At 38.5% G+C, this 22,233-nt stretch overlaps 1 protein-coding gene across 31 annotated transcripts in view; it reads right to left on the minus strand.

Annotated features, from left to right (window-relative positions):
* The window catches only part of FIP1L1 (factor interacting with PAPOLA and CPSF1), an 84,816-nt gene that overhangs the window by 39,129 nt on the left and 23,454 nt on the right, over window positions 1-22,233 (minus strand). For 15 of the 31 annotated variants that reach the window (XM_075544343.1, XM_075544341.1, XM_075544338.1 and 12 more), the window contains 2 exons: window positions 15,765-15,874; window positions 7,014-7,121 (listed from right to left, as the gene is read on the minus strand). In XM_075544343.1, coding sequence (XP_075400458.1) covers window positions 7,014-7,121; window positions 15,765-15,874 — 218 coding nt within the window. Of the gene's footprint in view, window positions 1-2,397; window positions 2,476-7,013; window positions 7,122-15,764; window positions 15,875-22,233 lie in introns of all 31 variants that reach the window. The other 16 variants (XM_075544344.1, XM_075544339.1, XM_075544334.1 and 13 more) reach the window with 2 other exon arrangements.

Genomic DNA, 22,233 nt, shown 5'->3' on the forward strand with positions numbered 1-22,233 from the left:
GCAACATGTACAAATGTGCTTGACACAATGGATGGATGTGTGGATTGTGATAAGAGCTGTAAGAGCCCCCAGTCAAATGCTTAAAAAAAAGAGTAAACATCAAACGTAAAGACTAACAATAGAGCAGAAACTATATTTGAACCTAGTATCTCAAATGTGTATAATGTCAAATATTATAAATCTTATATAAATATGTAGATCAGTTTCATTTAAGTTAATAGTGTTTAATTGTTGATTTCAAATAAAATACGGAGCTTTTTGAATGAAAATGTGATTTCATTTGTGTGTCCATTTGACATGTGTCTGGAGAGATAGGTATGGAAGAATGTCTGCAAACCTACTATGAAGATCTGGAAAACACAGTATTACACAGGAGGAAATAATGAGACCCTATTCTTCCAGTATCTCAACGCACGGCACTGAATTGATGCCACTCACAGAGACCTTAAAGGACAGCGCAGAACTGCCCTGTGAATTTCTGAGTGTAAAGAGAGGTAGAAAGTCCAATCTTCCTCCCTCGGGCCCTCTGGTGATTTTAAACTGCTGCCCTCAAATACAGCACCTTACCTAAAAATAAATAAATTCTCTCAACCACGGTTTAATTTTCCTTTACAAGTAGATTTTTTTAAATCTTCATGTTATGTAATAGAGGTAGAAATTAGTTTTCTACCTTATACCCTAAGAATATGCCGACATACACCACTATAAAAGACTACTCCAGCAAGTTTGATAACCTAGGAGAAATAGACAAATGCCTTAAAATACACCATCAACACAAATTAACACAGACAGATGTAGATAAATTCAATAAATCCGAAACAGTGTAGAGGTCTGGGGGGGCTGGCCCCAGTACCAAATGTTAAGTGGATGCCTGCCCCTTCCCCCAGAAGAATTTGTTTCAAAGGACAACATTGAATCTGCAGCTCCGGGAGAGGGACATATCTGATCGGAGCACCCTGGAGCAGATGAAGGGGGAGGAGGAGAGAGTGGAGCACATCCTGGCCCACCAGACTGTGAAGATGATGTTCCTGATTAGAGCAGCCAGTCCACAGAGAGGACCACATGACTGGCCCCACTATGAGACATGACGCCACTCACTGACCCATGGCCCTGCAGGGGACAGCACCGAAAACACAGTGTGGGAATTGAGCCCAACCTGATCCCACCACACCGAGACAAAGCACTGGGGGAGTGCAGTGGAACAGCAAGGGAATGGAGCGGCAAGGTCCCCAGGGAATGCTGAAGGTGAACTTTGGGGGCAGGGTGTGGTGTCCCAACAGACTGGACTGGAGAACACTCCTAAAGGCCAACAAGCGATCCTTGAACTAACTACAAGCTTTTCTTTCTTGATGTGTTTTGTTTTGTTCTTTGTCAGTGGTTTGTTGTTGTTGTCTGGTTGTATACTGTTGCTTTGTTTTCCTCTGTCTTGTTTTTGTGCATGTTATTATCTCCACAGGTCTGTCTAAATAAGATAAGCTGGATGAACTATCTGGAGGAAAATCAACGGGACCGACAGTTCCAGGGGGACATGGGATAGGGGGAGGTGGGGGGTAAGGAAGTGGTGTTAACAAACCCAGGGACAAGGGAATAACAAGGGATCCAAATTGGTGGTGAGGTGGGTGTGGTGGGCCTGGTAGGGAATGATCAAGGGTAAGGTACGAAGAGGCATAGCTGTAACCTAGGTGGGGACGGAGCATGTTAGTGGGACAGGATGGAAGTCAAAGGAAATACAGGAAAGTGCTAGGAGGTACAGAGCATTTATATATATATATATGGATAGGGAAATAGATCTAGTGCCTATATTTATAAGTTTTGTATTAAGGTGGCGGAAGGACCTTGGGCCTCTACTCAAGCACTCCCTCAAGGAATGAATACTTTCTTCTATTAAATTGGCATTCTATGATGCTCACCCTCCCGACACAACCGCTGAAGCCAAAGCGAGTGAACAAGCAAATGTAGTGAAGAAAGCTGATGGTGCCCGGCTATCAAAAGAGATAGCGTCTGGGGTCTTAAAGGCTTGAAGATAAACAAGCGGCCAACTAGCTCAGAAGCAACAAAGCCCACATGGAAGAACACACCAGCCTGTGTGATCACATGGTTCCGAAGGGATCAGTTATCAGGCATCAAAGAACAAAAAAATCACATCATTGGGTACACACCACCATGATACAATCGCTGAGGACAAACGGGTGCATAAGCAAATGTAGTGAAGAAAGCTGATGGTGCCCGGCTATCAAAAGAGATAGCGTCTGGGGTCTTAAAGGCTTGAAGATAAACAAGAGGCCAACTAGCTCAGAAGCAACAAAGCCCACATGGAAGAAGCACACCAGCCTGTGCGATCACGAGGTGTCGAAGGGATCAGGTATAAGGCATCATCAGAAAAAAAAAAAATCTTACCATAGTGAATGAAGGGGGAAGTGCAGATTGGAGACGCAAAGCCCATGTCGGCCGCTGGAGAACCCCTTGCAGAGGGGTCTAGGGAAGGAGATGCGTCAGTCAGGGTGTGATGTAGCACTGATGAATACAACTTTCCTCCAGTTCCTAAATGCTTTCCCTTCCCCCCAACTATCATGATCCGAATTCTACCTGCAAGTAGATGTACACTGGTACAAAGGATATATACTGGTGCAGATAGGAGCTGGAGGCACAGGGAATACAGGGTGGATGATACCTTCAGGAGCAGGGGTATGAGGGGCGATACTGGGAGGGTAGAGGGTTAGCGGGTTGGAAAGAGGAGAGGGAACCGACTGCAAGGATCTACATGTGACCTTCTCCCTGGGGGATGGACAACAATAGAAAAGGGGGTGAAGGGAGACACCAGACAGGGCAAGACATGACAAAATAATAATTTATAAATTATCAAGGGCTCATGAGGGTGAGATAGCAGGGAGGGAGGGGGAAATAAAAAGAGGATTTGATGCAAAGGGCTTAAGTGGAGAGCAAATGCTTTGAAAATGATGAGAGCAAAGGATGTACAGATGTCCTTTATACAATTGATATATGTATGGTTTGTGATAAGAGTTGTATGAGTCCCTACTAAAATGTTTTTAAAAATTCAATACAACCACAATAAAAGAAATAGAGAAGCTTATCCAGAAATTCCCAACCAAGAAAAACCAAGACCAGAATTCACAGGGGAATTCTCTCAAGTAGAGCTGTCTACACTCCAGAATATAGACAAGGTTAGCAAACTCCCTAACTCATTGTAGGAAGCAAGCACAACCCTGATTTCAAAACCAGGAAGAAAACTATAGATTGACATCTCACATGAACATACATGCAAAAATTGTCAATAAAACTCGAGCCAATGGAACCGGTTTGTAATGTGTTCCTTGGTTTTTGTTCATAGTAGAATGTATCTCAGAGGTATTGTGTCAATGGAGGCCACCTTCTTGAAGCTGTGTTGCATGTGTTTCCATTTTTTGGTATATGAACCAAAGGATTGAAGAACCTATTGGGACAACAAGTAGAATAAGGGGTTCGGGAGGAGGGAGGTACAGTGTTGGTGGTGGTGGGGTAAAAGGGAGATGATGTCAAGGAGTACATGCAGAAAAGGAATGTTTGGAAATTGATTTTATGTAGAAAAGGAATGTTTGGAAATTGATTTTAGTAGTAATTGTACATTCTATTGGGCCATGATTGAAATAGGGACTGATATATGTATTAAATCCCAACTAATTAATTAGATAAATAAATGAAATTATTTGCCACGACCAAGTGGGATCCATAGCAGACATGCAAGGATGGCTCAACATTAAAAAAAAATGTAAGTGCAATCCAGCACATAAACAAAACAAAGTATATGACAAAAACACCCAGAAGAATAGGAATAGAAGGTTAATTCCTCAATATAATACAGGTCATATACAAAAACCAACAGCCACATCACACTCAACAGGAAAAAAATTGCAAAAATTTTTCTTGAAAATGGAAAGAAGACAAGAATGCCACTATCAGCATTCTTATTTAACATCATGCTGGCAGTCTTAACAAAAACAAAAAGAAATCAAGAGAAAACAACTGACTGAACAAAGAAGTAAAATTCTCATTATTTGTAGATATGATTTTACATGTAGAAAATCCCCAAAACCACATATAAAAGATTGTTAGAAATTAAGAGGCTTAATAAAGTAGCAGGATACATGATTAACAAGAAAAAAAGCAACTGGATGTTTGAATACCAGTAAAGAGGGCTTTGAAAAGGGCATCAAGAAAATGATACTATTTTCGACAGTCATACTAAAGATGAAATACCTAGAAATAAAATTTACCAGAGAAGGAGGGGGGAAAAAATTAAGTCTGTACATGGAAAATTATAGAACACGATTAAAAGAAACAAACAAACAAAAAAAAAAAAACCCTACACAAATGGAAGAATATTCCATGATCATGGACAGAAAGACTTAACGTGAAAGTGTCAATACTACAATTCTACCTCTAAACAAACCTACAAATAAATACAATTGCGATCAAAATCCCAACTTTGTTCTTTAAAGTAATAGAAAAGCTAACTACCATGTTAATATGAATAAGGAGAGATGTAGGATAAGCAAAGAATTCCTTAGAAAGAAAATAGGAGGCCTGTACTACCGGACCTCACAACCTATGACACAACTACTGTGTAGTCAAAACAGCTTGATATTGTTACAGTGATAAGCTACAGATGTCATGGAACATCATAGAAAGCCCAGAACCTTCTTAGAGTTCTCACATGGATTAAGGCTCTAATGAATTCCCTCTGACCAATGACCAGGGATGTGAGTGGATGAGTATCTTTGCTATCAGGCAGAGTGCACAGTGCAAATGTAGTAATGTAGGATTAAAACTTAAAACTTTATCATTTGTTCTCCCTGTGGACTAATTTTATTTTTTTATTCATTCAACTAATTTTATATTTGGTCTCATTTTTATTGTTTTCTATTATCTTTCCAATTAAGGTTCTTGTTTTATTTCGTTATCATTTGTGGCTTTTGGGGGAGATTGTTTTTGTCTTTTGTTTATTTGTTTTTCTTTTTCTTTATGTGAAATCCAAGGTAAAGCTATAGAAAAAAACAGGGATTAACAGGTTCTTGCGGTTATAGCAGGGACAGATGGAGGAAAGGAAGCTAACAACACATACAAGAAGAAAAAGTTGTAAAATTGTGTAGATGATTATGCAACTCATTAATGTGTTTAACCCACTGTGTTGTATATATGAATTATGACAATAAAACAGTGGTCTTTTTAAGAGAATGTATATATATACATAGCTATACTTAAAAGCAGGAAAGGGGTTTTATCTAAGGTTTTATTCATTTATTTTCAGTGCCTAGTGGTACACATTTGGCTGCTAACCAAAAGGTTGGAAGTTCAAGGATCTAGGAGCATCTTACAAGAAAGGCGTGATAATCTGCTTCCACAAAAAGGCAGTGAAAGAAATACCATATATATTCAAGTATAAGCCTCCCTGAATGTCAGCTGAAGCACCTAATTTTACCACAACAATCGCATGGAAAATGTGCTAAAAACTCAGCTTATACCTCAGTATATACAGTAATCTAACAGCCTGCCATGAGGCAAGCTAACCTCAGTAACAAATGGTTTCCAATTTCATTTATTTACCTATTTTTAATTTATCTCTAAATTTCAAAATGAATATCCAGTGCCAAGTGTCGTGCTACATATATTCCCTGCAGCTAAACACAGGTCAGTCAGATGGAGGCGCTTTCTGTGCTTCTAAAAGTGGCCGTAGGGCGGGGGTACTGCTCTCAGGGTATGGAAGCACTTATGCAAGTATAAACACTGAAGTTGCAGTTATCAAAACTCATATTTCCTCTCTAAACAAATTATAGCCATTCTACAAGTATCCCTAAAGCAAAATTTCTTAAGAAAAAAAATCTAAATCAAGACAGCTATAAAAGGATATCAAAAGATAACAACTGTAAAATTTACTTTGAAAACTTATTTCTAAGGCTCTGCTTACAAAAGTCAACTTGTCTAAACTATACTATAAGAGGTTTAATAGCTATGAAATGGGGTAAATTCCCTATTTTCTACAGTGGTTTGAACGCACGAGCAATTCCGAAAGAATTACTGCCTTAGAAACCCTCTGGCCAATTCTACTACTATAGGCACAATGTAGCATCAAGCAAAAAACAAAATGATTCTATATATATCATAAATGTCTCAAACCTCAAATGGTAACTTCTCAGGTTCCAGGTTAGGCAAACAAAGTATCACCTCTCATTCTGAGTGATGTTGGTAAAGACTCTCACGCCCTAGCATGATTTCTCTCTACATCCCTGAGAGCAGAAGATACTATTTCTATCTTATAGGCTCAACAAGATTTTATTACCTATCCAGAGTGTATGCCTGTAAATGAACATTCAAAACACAAATCAACATTCTAAGACAGGAAAATAATTAGTAAAAGCAGGGTAACAAGTGGTCACGTGTTGGGTTGTGATTGCATCTCCGGCAGTTTGAAACACCAGCAGCTCAGAGGGAGCAACACTGGTAAACCCACAGGGGGGTCGCTAAAAGTCAGTACTGACCTGACGGCAGTGAGTTTGGAGTCTGGTGGGCAATTGGTAGAAAGAAACTAAAGAGTAGCAAGTAAATGCATTAAAACCATTATGTATGAAAATTACAAAGATACAGTGAAGTCAAATTTTATGGATCCCAAATAATGGCTCACTGGGTCAGATTTCGTTCATCACAGAGTAGAAGGTTCCCTGGGATTTTTAGACAGGGTGCGATATACAAAACACAATGCAAACCTATAGCAGGAGAAGACACGATTTCACAGCACATGCCCTAGAGGACTGGGCACTTCATTTCATGTAATAAAAAGACAGAGGGGCGAGAGGCAAAACATTCAGTGCTTTCCAGAGGCAGCTTTCACACTCTACACTCTATGCTGAGAAAGCATCATTCTACTGGTAAAAATATGGCACTGGTTAGTCAAAACTACGACAAAACAATAGGGAACACATAAATATCAGGAAATATTCAATGGTTACCAGTAGCCTTACCTTAGATCAGGCGATTCCGCCCTCCCATACCGATCCTGCCACTTCGCAACGCTCGAATTGGCTTTTCTGGAGGCAGTACTTGTCTGAGACTGAGAGGAGGTGCTGTTTCTGGTGAGATAAATTTTCTTTGATTTTTATGACATATTGTTGTCCCTGGCAAATAAATCCCCCTCCCCTAATTCTGTTTATTTCTTAACATACTTTTTCTAAAATTATTCACCATGTTCCTTTGGTAGTCTCTTCACCATGTAAAAGAATGCTACTGTGCTTAAGTACTGACACGTTGCTAACATTTTCGTGTCTGGAGTAATTTTTGAAATGTTCTTTTTCATAAAAAGTATCCTATGTAACATGTGCAGAAAGGAAAAAAGAACCAAGGGTCTATTTCAGGGTACATTATAAATAAATTTCTGCGTTTTCATGAGCAACACTAATTTGTGCAGTTCTACAACGTATTATTTGATAGTTTAGTATTTCCGTCCCTGTAGTGTTCAGTGCCAACTATATGCATTACCAGTGAAACCAGTTAACAATAACACTCTAATCTTTAGAATGATGCTAAATGTTTTACATACAAAAAATTAAAAAGTACGTCAGAAAGGAATATGTAGAAATTCTCTGTACTATGTACAGAGTACTTCAATAAACCTAAAAGTGCTTTAAATAGGCACCTACTTGGAAAGAAAATCACCACACAGAGGAGAAATGCACAAGCAGAAACATGATTCAAATTACATTTGAAATAATTACAATAAATCACTCTGAAGAAAAAATGTATACAAAATATTTTCACTCTACACCTTTACTCAGGGGAAGATGACAAGAATTTAACAGATGCCTGACATATCTTCATCCAGTGCAATCGTTTTACTCATTTTATATGCCTGCTTTAGATACATTTCATGTTAAGTAGCTTACGTTTGTATATTTTATAAACTCTTGTTTATCAACTGTAAAATTTTCACTATTTGTATGGTCAAAGTTTAAGTTTCATAAGTTTAAAAGATAATTCTTGTGAAAATTTTAAAAAGAGTTGCACACAAACCCAGACCGCTATTTAATCGGTTTGATTCTTATAATGCTTGCTGCATAGTTCTGAATCAATGTTGTGGGTACGTTATGATGGTGCAATGAAACATATATAAACTGATGCTGCTGGGAAATGAGTTCTCACAGTAAAAAATGAAGATGCAATGTGAAACAGATGTGTGGTTTTGAACAGAAGGAAAGCAATCATGAGTTCATGATTCAAATTTTAGAAATACACACAAGGGCAATTTAATTTTTAAAATGCTAATTTTCTTCTAGTTCTTAGTTTTGTTCTAGCTCTGTTCTAGCTGACTGCACAGGGGTGTGAAAATAATCTCACTCCAGTAGCAATGAATGAGTCCAATGAATCAGTCAGAGAGCAGATCTTACACACTGAAGACCAACGATTGAAGGGGAGTTGTGGTAGGAAAGCAAGAACACTACACTCTAAGGAAGCAAAAGATCATTAAAAAGAAAGAAAAGACCAACATGAATGTCAGAAGAGACTTTGAAACTTGCCCCCGAATGATGAGTAGCTAAAACAAGTGGAAGAAACAATGAAGTAAAATGAACGCAAGATTTCAAAGGACAAAAAACTTTCAAAGTTGAGCAGAAAAAAAATAAGACAAAAGGATCCATAAAAAGAATATACAGTATTACTTTACAGAACAGAATTGGTCACTATTCCAGCATATCAAGAGGAAGCATAAGACGCAAAGTCCAATAGTATTAAAAGAATAAGCCCAAGCGTCCCTGAAAGCTTTGTGAAAAGACAAGGCTCCAGGAATTGATAGAATCCCAATGGGACTATTTCAATAGACGGACTGTTGTAAGCTCTCACTTGTCTATGCCAAGAAATTTGAAAAACATGGACCCTGCCAAGCGACTGGAAATATCTTATTAGTGAACATTCCAAAGAAAGGAGTACTTGAACAAAACGTGAACATGATTGAACAAATTATCATTAATATCACAGACAAGTAAAATTTTCTTGAGTATAAAGCAAAATGATGACAGCAGTTTATCAATAGGGAATTGCCAGAAATTCAAGTTGGATTCAGAAGGAGGGCAACAGATGGATCTTGGCTAAAAACACAGAATACCAGGAAAGATATTTGCCTGTGCTTTATTGGCTACTCAAAACATTGGATCAGAACAAATTATGATTAACATCGTAAAGAACGGGCTCAAAGTAGAACTTGCACATAGGCCAAAAGTCAACTGCTTCGACAGAATAAGGGGCACTCTAAGGTTTAAAATCAGGAAAACTGGGTATCAGGGATATTAGAACATTTCTGCACACTTATTCGATCTGTACCAGTGTTTCCCAAAGTTTCCGGCTGGAACGAGGGAGGGAGACTTTGAAAGCCAGATATCCTGGATAATGGGCTATAGTGTTCCTGGTATGATATTTCCAATGTCTTATATGCCCATACAAACTGGACAACGAGTAAGGAAGCTGGAAGAAGAATCAATGGCTCTGTGTTGGCAAAGAATATTGACTACAACTAGGGTTTCTATAGGATTTCTGTGAGTCAAAATCAATTTAATGGCAGTGGGCTTGGAGACAGAATAAACAAAGCCTATCTGACTTAGGAGCACAGATGACAAGCATTCTTATATACTTGCAAAGAAAGACTGGTCCCTGAAGATGGGTATTATGCTTGCTAAATAGGTGGTCCCTGAAAAAGAGGAAGAGCCATCATAAGACAGACACATGGATGGGTGCAACGATGTGCTCAAACACAGCAACCACTGTGGGCTGGCAAGGGCCAAGCGGTGTTTCCTTCTATAGTAAACAGGGTCACTGTGAGTTGGGAATGGTTCAATGGCAGCTACCAACAGCAATGAGAACAGACAGCACCTAGATCTTGGTTTGTAATTACCATATCCTACCTAAGACAAATCAAGGCACCTTCAAGAAATGCTTGCTCCAGGAATGGGACAGGGAAGGAAAAATAAGCCTTGAAAACACATCTTTAAAAGTAAAAATGTAAAAAATAAATAAATAAAAATTTTTAAGAAGTAAAAATGTAATTATTAGATAGTAGAAAGTTAACTGAAAAAGGATACAGACATGTCAAAAGGATTCCCACTGGTCAAATTTTGAATTTTACCATCAAAATGAAAGTATAATAATCCGTCTAAAATAATAATAAATTAGTAAATTGGGGAACTGGGAAAGTTCTTTTTTAAAGGCAAATACCAACTAATAAACATAGAAGGAATAATATAGATAGATAGATAGTAATAATTTTTTTCAGCCATAATTGATTCCAGCAAATATCATCAATGGATGCTAAATTCTGGGAAAGTTTGAAGAGGAATGGATATTTACACAATGTCCTGACACTTTACTTAGCAAAGTAGGAAAACACTAACTATAAAGTGGGTTGGAAAATAGTAACTCTGCAAGATGCTACCCAAGGTTATTATTTCTAATAACAGGGCAAACGCACCCCACAGACACTGTATGATGCAAAACCTGAATTGAACAGTTAGGCAAATCCAGAACGTGGGACTACCTGAACTCTAGTCTCAAAAGCAGTCAATGCTAAGCAATATAAAGACAGGCTAAAAAGTTGGTTTTGGTTAAAGCAGACTAAATAAACAAAGGGAGTCACTACCGCTACCAACCGTACCAGTCAGACACACCATAGATGGAGCAGAATTGAATGGCGAAAAATGTATAGCAAAACCCAACTTTTTAAAAAACACCAGACTTACTGGGCAGGTAGACCAGAGAAACCTGGAAGACCTTGAGATAGCAACTGAACTTAGAACTTAAACTACTCTCAGAGGTTACCTGTCAACCACAAGACAGAGTGGCTCATAACATAAAAAGTATCGCCTACGAGTACTGGGCTCCTCTAAACAATCACCTACCTATATGAGAGCTACCAGCCAACATTTACCCTGGATCAGGGATGAGATGGTAAGAGCAAGGCAGGGAAGCTAGAGTAACAGAAAGAGAACCACTAAAATAGAAAGAATGCGCAAAGACTGTGTAAAATATAATCAATGTTATTAAATAACAGGTACAAAAACTGTTCATGAGGACCAAATATGCTATGTATATTTTCTCCAAAATCCAATAAAATACTAAAAACAAAAATCCCTATTAACACAGTTCCCCTCTAAAACACCATGATCAGAGATGGAATGGTTCGATGTGAAGCATGATGGTGGGTTGGATGAGGGAAGAACTACCATAAAAGCTATTGTTGGAGTAAATGACAAATATATATATATATGTCGCCTGTCATTTTAGGTAAAATTATGTATTACTAGTTTTTCCCCTGAATATTTAATTGTTATTAGTATATAAAAGAAGGTGATGCACTTAGGACAAGGAGCGTGTCTATAATTTATATCTGTACAGAAAACATGGCAAAATATGAGTAACTGGTGAATCTGAAAAAACAGTATTTAAAAGGTCTTTGTGCTGTTCTTATAAATCTGTAAGTCTGAATTTTTCCCCAAAGCATTACATAAATTAAAACAATGAATGGCATGGACACAAGGGCTCTTGAAGAGGTAATGTTTGGTTTATTGAGCTGTATGCTGGTTACAAGAAAGTGCTCATTCATGAAAATTAAATGGCCACATATTCATGTCATTTTTGTGTGTGTATGTATGTAGTTCAAAGATATGGTAAATGATGAAAACTGATAACAAGCAAGCAAAGCAGTGTACTATGCACAAATAGTAAATATAACACTTGACTTAAGCATGACAATTTCCTGGGCAGTGCCAAAGCTAAAAATTCAGGATTTCTACGGAAAAAACCACTAAGAAACACTAACAAAAAATCGTATACACACACTACCAATAGCCATCTCTAAATCAAGACAATCAAAGATTCTAAGCCATAAAAACACAGTGAGGCTGCAATTCATTACTTTAAAAAAATTGCCGTGCACTATTCTATTAAGACATGGTCTTAAAACCATCTTCAAAGATAAGTAAGAAAATATCATAGTGTTTGTATTAGGAAAATATATGTAAATTAAATTAGGGAAATTTCCTTCATAGTGACTACACAGTATTCATTTGATCAACTGAGGATGTAGTCAACAAAAGCAAACAAAACGGTCCTACTAAGCAAAGGGGCACAAGGGACAGAACTCACTTGCTGGTGTTATATCAATTATCCACTGTTCTTTAGAAGTAGTGATGGTGTTAATTTTTCTATCGTTTCTTTTCCTCCCCCTTTTTTACTGTCCCTTTCCACTTCTCTGTCCTCTCATCTCTCCTTAGAGTCACAATCTATGATTATAACCATGCATGCTTCTGTCCTTTCTTCCTATTTGCCTGGTATAACTTTCACCAGTTCAATCTAACCCTAACTACTTTCCATGCAAGTATACCTGACAATGGCCAGAGAAACAAAGGAAAGCAAGCTGACTTTGTCTCTACACGCATTACCATCAACCTCAAACAACAGGACCTGACGTCTCCCTGCATTACCAATTACAGTATATACTCGTGTCTAAGCCGAGTTTTCCAGCACATTTTATATGTACTTTTTGTGGTAAAATTAGGTGCCTCAGCTGATATTCAGGTCGACTTATACTCTAGTATATACGGTATTCATTCCATTTTCTCATTCCTACTAGTATATGCTGTAGTTTCTCCCGTGTTGAAAACAGCCCTCTCTTGACCCAATAATTCCTTCCCACATCTCCTTAACAATCCCTGTGTATTTCTGAGTTGTATTCATAACCCCACAAATTATTTCACACCTTCTACTCTCTTCTCAAACCTCTAACATCTCCTCCTGCTATCCTTAATTTCATCAATTAAGTTTGTCTCTTCTGTCACCAGGAAAAACAAGGCAATCAGAAAACTCTCAGATGGTCCCATCCAATTATTCGTGCACCCACTTGCTCTAGTGCTTCCCCTACTAGACTAGTATGGTGCTCTGACCATGCTCCAAAATTGGACTCCCACCTCCACTCTCACCTGATACCCCCTATCTCCTCTGGTCTGCTTAATGACAATGCTCTATTAACAATCCCTTACCATGCCAGTATCCATTTCCTCTGGAAAAGCTGGTTTCCTCAGTACTCAAATATACTGTAATTTCTCAGGTTGAAAAAAAATCTTCTCTTGACTCCAAATCCGTATTTCCTTCCAGCTACTGCCCACACTTGGTAAAGCGGGAGGACAATGAGAGAGGAAGACTCCCAAAAGGCTGGACTGACACAGCGGCTACTGCAAGGGGCTCACACTTAGTAAGAGTTGGTGAGGCTGGCACAAAACTGGGTGGGGTTTCTTTCTGTTACACATAGGGCCACTTTGAGTCAGAGTCAGCGAGTGGTTAGCTATTTCATAGCCCTTATAGCAAAACAAAAACAAAACAGTACTGATTTCTAATGACTCTCTTATCATGTTCTATTGAATCCACTCCAATGAATCTTTACTCTTCACTACTACCACTGAAAAAAATCTGAGCCAGGATCACCAATGACCTCCACATTTTACAAGCAATAGTCAATTTGTGACCATTTTACTTGGCCATTCAGTAAGACGTGACAGTTGACTGCTTATTCTTTGAAAGGACATCTTCTCCAAAACGTGCACTGGTGTTTCTTTCCACTTTGTTAGTGCTTCTTTCTTACTAGTCTCTGTCACCTTGCCTTTCTGGGTCGTTCTTGCCGTTCTGACCTACAAAAATTAAGCGCCAGTAGGCCCTGTCTTCTTAGCACTTCTTAATCAATATACTTGTTTGCAATCTAACTTATTCTCAAATACTATTTAAACATTGATCATCCCCAAATTATATCTCTATCCCATAGTTCTCCCATTTTCTCCAGATTCACATATCCAACTGCCTGTTCAAATTTTTCATATATAAGCGTCTGAATTTACTGTGTCCTCAACTGGAAATTGTTCTTCTCTAAAAACACTCTCTTGCCACCTGACTTATGGAAATGACAAATCCACCTTTCTGACTGAGCTGTTCCAAGACAAAGAAGTTGGATTCATCTTTGACTTCTCTTTTTCTACAGTCCTCTTTGGACGCATCCTTTGAAATACAGCCAGAATGTGACCCCTTCTCATCATTTCCCCCACTATCACTTTGGCCCAAGTCACCAAGTCTTGCCTATTAAGTGCTACACCATCGTAACTGACTTCCCCATTTCCTTCTTAATCCTTTATAGTCTATTCTAATAAAGCAGTTATTTTGAGAATTTACAAGCCTAATTTAGATTTTATCATTACTCTTCTCAGAATCTTGACAGCATCTCACCTTTTGCTTTGCTGACCAAAATCTTAAGCAGGAAACACACACATTTGGGTATTTTTGTTTTTGCAAACAATGTACCTGCCCCTTATGCATTAGTTTCCTATAAGCTTGTATTTGCCCATAAGTATAAATGACATGCATATAATGGCAAAAGGCCCTATATTATTGAGCCCACGTGGGAGTTGGAATGCAAAATACAGAAAAATTGAAAAATGAATGTTCATTTTTAAAGCTTAATAATGGTGATACCAAGCATTTATAAGGTATTTATAATGTACTAGGCTTGTTCTAAAACACATTTCATAAATCAGTCCGTTTAATATTATTATCCTTATTACTTATTAGTAATGTACTACTACTACTTTTTTATCAATAGGAAATGCAAGCATACCGAGACTGAGCAATCTGCTCATGGACACAGCTAGTTAAGTGATAAAGCCAAATTTTGAACCCCAGAGTCCAAGTTCTTTACCGTCATTCAAAATCACTAGACACCACTAATTCAAGGAGTGAAAAGTTGCATTCTTTTTAAAAATATAAAACCAAAAGAATACTATCTACTGAAAGATCACTATTCCTCCACTATTATTGGATTTAATTTAATCACATTTGGAAATATGCAGGACTAGTGATTAAACAGAGGGTAAAATTCTCAGATGGCTCTAAGGCACTTCATATTTTGACTGAAAGCATCAATAATTTGTACCTTGGAGCTAAACTAGATGCTTCTGTAAGGTCTGCTTCCTGCATTAGTATACCATGTGTTCTCTCTTATACTGACAAATTTAAAACTGTAATAGTAAAAACCGTAAACAATGTAACATAAATTTCAAAAAGTAGCATGAAACCTAACAATAGCTGCTACTTACTTTATGAAGGTGAGAGAACTACCTGGCTTACATCATCCTTAACCTAAGATTAACTTGCTAACATCAAACTTCTCTAGTATTAGGATATCGTTTGCCAGTTATCCTGGTATTGGGGTGACCATTTCTGCCAACATGTTTGCCTCTCACAATGCCCTTTTTAGAAAACAAAATTAGGTTTTATCACATCAAATCAAAGAAGGAAAAGAAAATGGTTCCACTAAAGATTTTCTGGGCTGAATTTCCTATAACCTCCTTTACTGAAATAGCTAACAAAAGTCTGACACCAACGATATTACTGAGAAAATGTCTATGTAGGCATAATAGAAGCGCCGAAAACAGCAAGTACACAGCTGAAGGCAGGGTTGTTTCTTTAGGCACACATGAACTGCAGACCAGCTCCAGTTCTTGTTTATCTAGATTCTGTTTTGTCTATGTGCATATATACATAAAATGCTGGAATAGCAACCAGAATTGGTTTCCACACAAAAAGATAGCTTTTGACTACACAAAGTAGAATGTCTCAGCTTTCTGGCAGCTCATTCAGACCATTTCTCCTCTCGGCAGCACTGTCCACTAAATCGTTTACAATGACGCACTCACCTGCTGGGTGGGAGTCCAGTCTTGAACAAAGAAGGAGGAGAAGCAAACTCAGCTTTGGAAGATGGTAGTGTTGGTTCCTTCTCAGAATTTCCAGTTCTTCCCTGCTGTACCTTAAAAAAAAGGGTGATTAGCTTGTTTAATAGAACAAACTAATATACTTAAGATGTGTATTAAAAATGTTACCTTCACCTTAATGCCACTTAGAAGTTCAATCAACTCTAAGTCTTTTGTTTTGTTCAAGTCTAAGTCTTAAGAACTTTTATAAATACCCTACAGATCACCAGAGGTAAGTAGAGAACTTCAGAGTTCAAGAAAGACCTCGAAGATGAAGTCTTCTCCCATGTCTTGACTACCCTTTTCGAAGACAAGGGCCATGGCCATTTCAGCTGTTCCGACTCCTACACTTCTGGATCATTTCCCCATAACCTCCAACAGAACGCTTATCCTACCAGTTCAGCAGACCGAGCAGCTTAAAGTCAGACACCTTGTCTCCCTGTCCTTTCACACTAACTTTTTAATTTGGTGGCCAACTGACTGCAAAATTCCCCCTAGGTTTGGCCATCCCTTCTGCTCCTACATCTTTTGGTTGTTCAGTCATATTTCTTTAGACTGGTGAAGCTCTTTGTGCTTTTGCTTTTCTATTCACCACCCTATCTTACGGGATTCATTTATTAAATTTGAACAAGCTAAATTCAAGTGGTTTTGATAACCATGAGCCAGACTGGCTCATACAATGAGTTTATGTTTCTGTTTGAGTTCAAGTTGCCCTACAGCACAATGCAATTTATGGCATATTTAAATTCCATGGCCCCAACTGCTCTCCTTCAGGGAAGCAAAGGTCAAGTGCACCTCAGACATCTTAACACTAATAATTGTGAACTACTGATTCAATGTCAAAGCCATCTACCTCCCTTCCAAAAACCCTGACATATTTAGAACATCATTGCCTGATATCTTACTAACAGCACTGGATACAAACCAAGCTTTTCCTTCACATATTTAAAGTTCTACCATGAAATTTTATTTGCTAATAAGTTATACTGTTTAAAAACAAACAAAAATGCTTAAAATGCATTGGTCCTGAAAGCAGAAAGACAGAAACGGAGGTGACAAACAATTGGCAGGTAAAATTGACAAGATATAGTAACAGAGAAAATAAATGACTCAATCATCATTTATTACATATCCATTATGACCAAAAGACGAGAATACAGTGAAAACAAAATAGGATCCCAGGCCAGGGAAAAGACCGACACATAAACAATAAAAAAAAACAGGAGAGTAGGTCAAAAAGGGCTGCGACAAAATTGCATAAATTTTTCTGAAATGGTACAATCAAAACGCAAAGCTAGAGTTTCTCAGCATAGCCCCCCTCTATCCACTGGTTTCCACTTCTCAACGATCCCCAGAAAAATGCCTGTAATCTTCAACTCACATCACCTCAAAAAGGCACTTTGGCCAACTGTGATAAGAATTGTATGAGTCCCTAATAAATTGTTAAAATTAAAAAAAAAAAAAAAAAGGCACTTTGGCCATCACCGAGGGACTCAAACTGTGTTCCTTTAAAACATTTTTTGAGTTTAGGGAACAAAAAGTAGGCCGAATGGGCAAGATGAAGGCTGTAGGGTGAATGGGGTAAGGTTTCCCAGTAAAATTCCTGTAATACAGCCCTTGTTGGTCTTGGTGACGGAGCAGGTACATTGTCATGACAGGAACAAATTCTTAGCCTCAACTTTCCTGGTCTTTTTCTCACCAATGCAATTTTCAGTTTTAACAAAACTTCTTCCTAATAAGCTCACATGATTGTCTTATGTGCTCTGAGAAAATCTATCAAAAGTATCCCTTTGATATCTCAAAATACAATCACCATTACCTTCTGAGCTGACCTCTCAGCTATTAATTTAACTGGCCCATGGCCTGGCGTATGTCCCTTTAAGTCACTGTTTGAGTGAGACCTTGATCTTGAGATGGTAATGGCACACCCAAGACTCATCTCTGGTTACAATTTATTCCATAAAATTGTCTTCATTAGTTTGGCTCTTGCTTAAAAGATTAATGGAAAGATTAGTTCTTTGGGCTAGTCTTTGGGCAACGCTGTTTTCAGTTTGTTTTTGAAGGAACACTAACAAACTAAAAGTGTATGATTCTACGAATTTATCTGTAGTCGCACACTAACCACAAAGAGATGCTTACTTTAAGCATGTTTTGCTTAGACTAAATCTGTGCATGCATGAACCAGAACCTTAGAAGCAATACTCTGAGTTATCCTCATATAATGAAGGGTATGAAGAAAGTACCGAAACGACATGGCTAGGACACAGAAAAACACAAGGACATGACTCTGTCTGGGAATGTCAGGAAATCCCAGAGAATTGACACCATGACCCCAATTGCTACTCTACTACTCCTCCGTATCTCTAACTTCTTACATGTCTAAAAACAGCACAGCCAAATCAAAGCTACTCCATTCGCCCAATCTGATTCTTTCCTAATCTTTGCTTTATAAGTAAAAAGCACAATTATCTACTCCCATTGCTCCAGAAAAAAATAACCCTAGGAATTATACATAAAGTCAGCTTTACATCCAAAATATATACCAACTTCCACCAATTATCACTATGTTCTCTCGTCAAGTCCAAGAATAACACAATACTACATTTCACTCGATTTGCCAAATTGTCTCTGCTGTTATCCACCATTTATAAATCACCATTTCGAACCACTCAGAGTATAAATCAATTCATAACTTTCTCCAACAGCTTAAGAAAATCAAATCTAAACTTCTTACCAAGACCTTATAGCCTGTGAACACTTGCACAGCATGGGCCGGCCTACCTCTCCTACCTGGTCTTCTTCTCAAACTCGTTACTAGGATGTTTTGTTCCAAGGGCCTTTCCTCTTCTGTTTAATATAAAAGGTATTCCTCTCAGGTTTTTTTTTTTTTTTACCAGATATGTCTTTCTGCTTTGACTATTCCGTCCCCAGATCTTTGCAGGGCTACCTTCTTCCTAAACATTCAAACATCTCCTGGAGCGTCCAGGGTGGTGTCCAAAAAACTATCCGGTGTCCATTTTTATTGTCTTTGTAGGATTTCTCACAAGTGTCTTTAGTATCTGAAGTTATTTTGTGACATGGTCACCATTTGTATGCTGACACTGTAAGATCACTTAAGGCATGGGCTGTATCCACGTTAATTATGCGTTTCAAGTGCCTGGCACACAGGAGGAGCTCAATAAATATTCGTTTGACAACTTTGAGTCTTAGCTTACAAGCCTTTGTTTCACCATCCTTCATAGAGCAGTGTTCTTTTTATACACCCATTCTTCACTTAACCAATGTGATGAGGCTCCCAAGACCAGGTAATTATACAAGAACTAGCCTTATACCACAATAGAGTACATCACAGCATAAAATGGAAAATAATTACACCATATATAACTGCCAAGCCACTGAGAAACATGGGTCAGCCAACATGACCTTAACCATCATATTAAGGGTTTCTCTCACCTCATACTTCAACCTTCATTAGTGTCAGATGTCCTGTGTTAATAGTGATGTGCAAAATAATCATTGGACAGTTTTTTTAACTATTATTATAATTCAAAATGTTGGATCAAAAGATAACTGATCAGTGAGTAGTAGGTGTGCGACTCAGGTGATAGATTATTAATATCTATCTTCCCAAATTAAGATAGATAAACCTTCAAGATCACAGGTTCCACGGGTTCTATTTCAATGATGCCCATCCTGACTTAACCTAATGTACTTTCTGACATAACGATTTAAAAACTGACTAGAAGTGATCCCAATTCTACCATACAAATCTGGCTAGACCAGAGGATGTACACTGGTACAGATAGCAACTGGAAACACAGGGAATCCAGGACAGAGGACCCCTCCAGAACCAGTGATGAGAGTGGCGATGGCTGGAGGGTGGAGAGAACGTGGGGTACAAAAGGGGAACTGATTACAGGAATCTACATACAGCCTCCTCCCTGGGGGAGGGACAGCAGAGAAGAAGGTGGGGAGAGATGTCGGACAGTGTAATATATGATAAAATAATAATAATTTAAGAATGATGAGGGTTCATGAGGTAGGGGGGAGTGGGGAGAGGAGGGGAAAATGAGCAGCAGATATTAAGGCTCAAGTAGAAGGCAAATGTTTTGAGAATGATGATGGCAACAAATGTACATATGTTCTTGACACCATGGATGTATGTATGGGTTGTGGTAAGAATGGTATGAGCCCCCAATAAAATGACTAAAAAAATAAAATAAAAACTGCCCAGAAGGGAGAAGCCTCTGGAAGAGCAATGAGAAGAGGAGTGTAAGATGAAGGAGGGTAGCACAAAAATTAAGGAAAAGTACGGGAAAGACAGGACAATTTTTTAACATGTTTCTCTAACTTCATCTTTTTGTTTTTCCTCTTTTGTGCTTAATTTCTTCAAACCAAATCCATCATTGAGTTGATTCTGCCTCACTGTGAGCTTATATAAGGTTTCTGAGACTGTAAACAATTTAAGAAACAGCCTGATTTTTTCCCCTTGGAGCACCTGGTGGGTTAGAACTGCTAATCTTGTGCTTAGCAGCTCAATGCACAACCCGGAGTGCCACCATAGATAACTAAAGTGACTACATGGAGAGAGAAAAATAATCATGTATGTATGTGCATGCACACACACACACCTGTGTATGAATTGATATAAATGTTTTTAAGGAAGGTTGTAATTAATTTTTTTATACATACATGTAGGTTATTCTTCCCCACTAAATATTCCCCTCCTAATTTTAATGCTAAAATTTTGTAGTTACACAATTGGTCTTGTACTCAAATGAGTGATTTTTTTCCTACCTATTAAATTTCACCTTTTATTTCGCTAAAAAAAAAAAAATTAAGTCTCCCAACTATGAAGACAACCTCCTTTCTGTCCCGCAGAAGAATGCACATCAGAAGACAGCACTGAAGCTACAGATCAGGGAGAAGGGCACTTCTGATCAGAGCACACAGGAGCAAATGAAGATAAAAGGAGAATAGAACACATCCTGGCCCACCAAGCCCCGAGGACAATATTCCTGCTCAGAACATTAAATGCAACAGCCCATAGAGCCAGAGGCACCAAGAGACACGACATCCTTCACTGACCCATAGCATTACAGGGGACAACACTGGAGACAGTGCAGGAATTGTGCCCAATCTGACCCCTTCACACTGGGGCAAACAAGGGTGTGCAGCAGAGCAGCAAGGGCATAAAAGCAACAAAGTCCCCAGGCAATACCAAAAATAGACTTTGGGGCCAGAGCATGGCACCCCATTAGACTCAACCAGAAAACACACCTAAAATCAACAAACCTGAAACTATAGCCTTTTCCTTTTTTGCTACTGGTTTTTGTTGTTATTTTGGGTTTTTTTTGGTTTGTTTTCTTTTGTTTTGCTCCTGTCTTGTTTTTGTGCTTATTATTGTCTCTGTATGTCTACCTAGATAAGATAGGCGGGATAACAATCCGGAGTAGAAAACAGGGTGGATGGTTGGTGGGGAGGGTACAAGGGTGAGAGGGAGGTGGGGGAAAGGAAGAGGGGTGACAACCAACCCAGGGACAAGGGAACAACAAGTGATCTTAAATTGATGGGGAAGAGGGCATAGAATGCCTGGTGGGGCTTGATCAAGGGCAATGTAGCCAAGAGGAATTTCTGAAACCCAAATGAAGGCTGAACATAATAGCGGGACAAGAGGAAAGTGAAAGGAAATAGAGGAAAGACCTAGGAGGCAAAGGTATATTCAGATGTCTAAATACAGGCATGTACATATATATTTACATATAATTATAGGGAAATAGATCTATGTACATATATTTATGTTAAGTATTAAGGTAGCAGACAGACAGTGGGCCTCAAGTACTCCCTCAATGCAAGAACACTTTGTTCTAATAACTGAGATTCTGTGATGCTCACCTTCTTGGCATAATCGCTGAAAATAAAATGGGTGCATAAGCAAATGTGGTAAAGAAACCTGATGGTACCAGGCTATCAAAAGAAACAGGGTATGGGGTCTTAAAGGCTTGAAGAAAAACAAGCAGCCATCTAGCTGAGAAGCAGCACATCAGCCTATGTGATCATGAGGTGTCGATGGAATTAGGTATCAGGCATCAAAAACCCAGAACAAGAAAGAATACCAATGTGAATGAGGGGGAGTACGGAATGGATACCCAAAGCCCATCTGTAGATAATTGGACATCCCTTTACAGAAGGATCACAAGGAAGAGATGAGCCAGTCAAGGTGCAGTACACCACCAATAAAACATACAACTTTCCTCTAGTTCTTTAATGCTCCTCCCTGCCCCACTATCATGACCCCAATTCTATCTTACAAATCTGGCTGGATTAGAGAGTGTACACAGGTAGAGATAAGAGCTTGAAACACAGGAATTCAGGACAGAAAAACTCCTCAGACCCAATAATGAGAGTAGCGATA

The sequence above is a fragment of the Tenrec ecaudatus genome, chromosome 3 (genome assembly GCF_050624435.1).
Source record: "Tenrec ecaudatus isolate mTenEca1 chromosome 3, mTenEca1.hap1, whole genome shotgun sequence".
NCBI classification, from domain to species: Eukaryota; Metazoa; Chordata; class Mammalia; order Afrosoricida; family Tenrecidae; genus Tenrec; species Tenrec ecaudatus.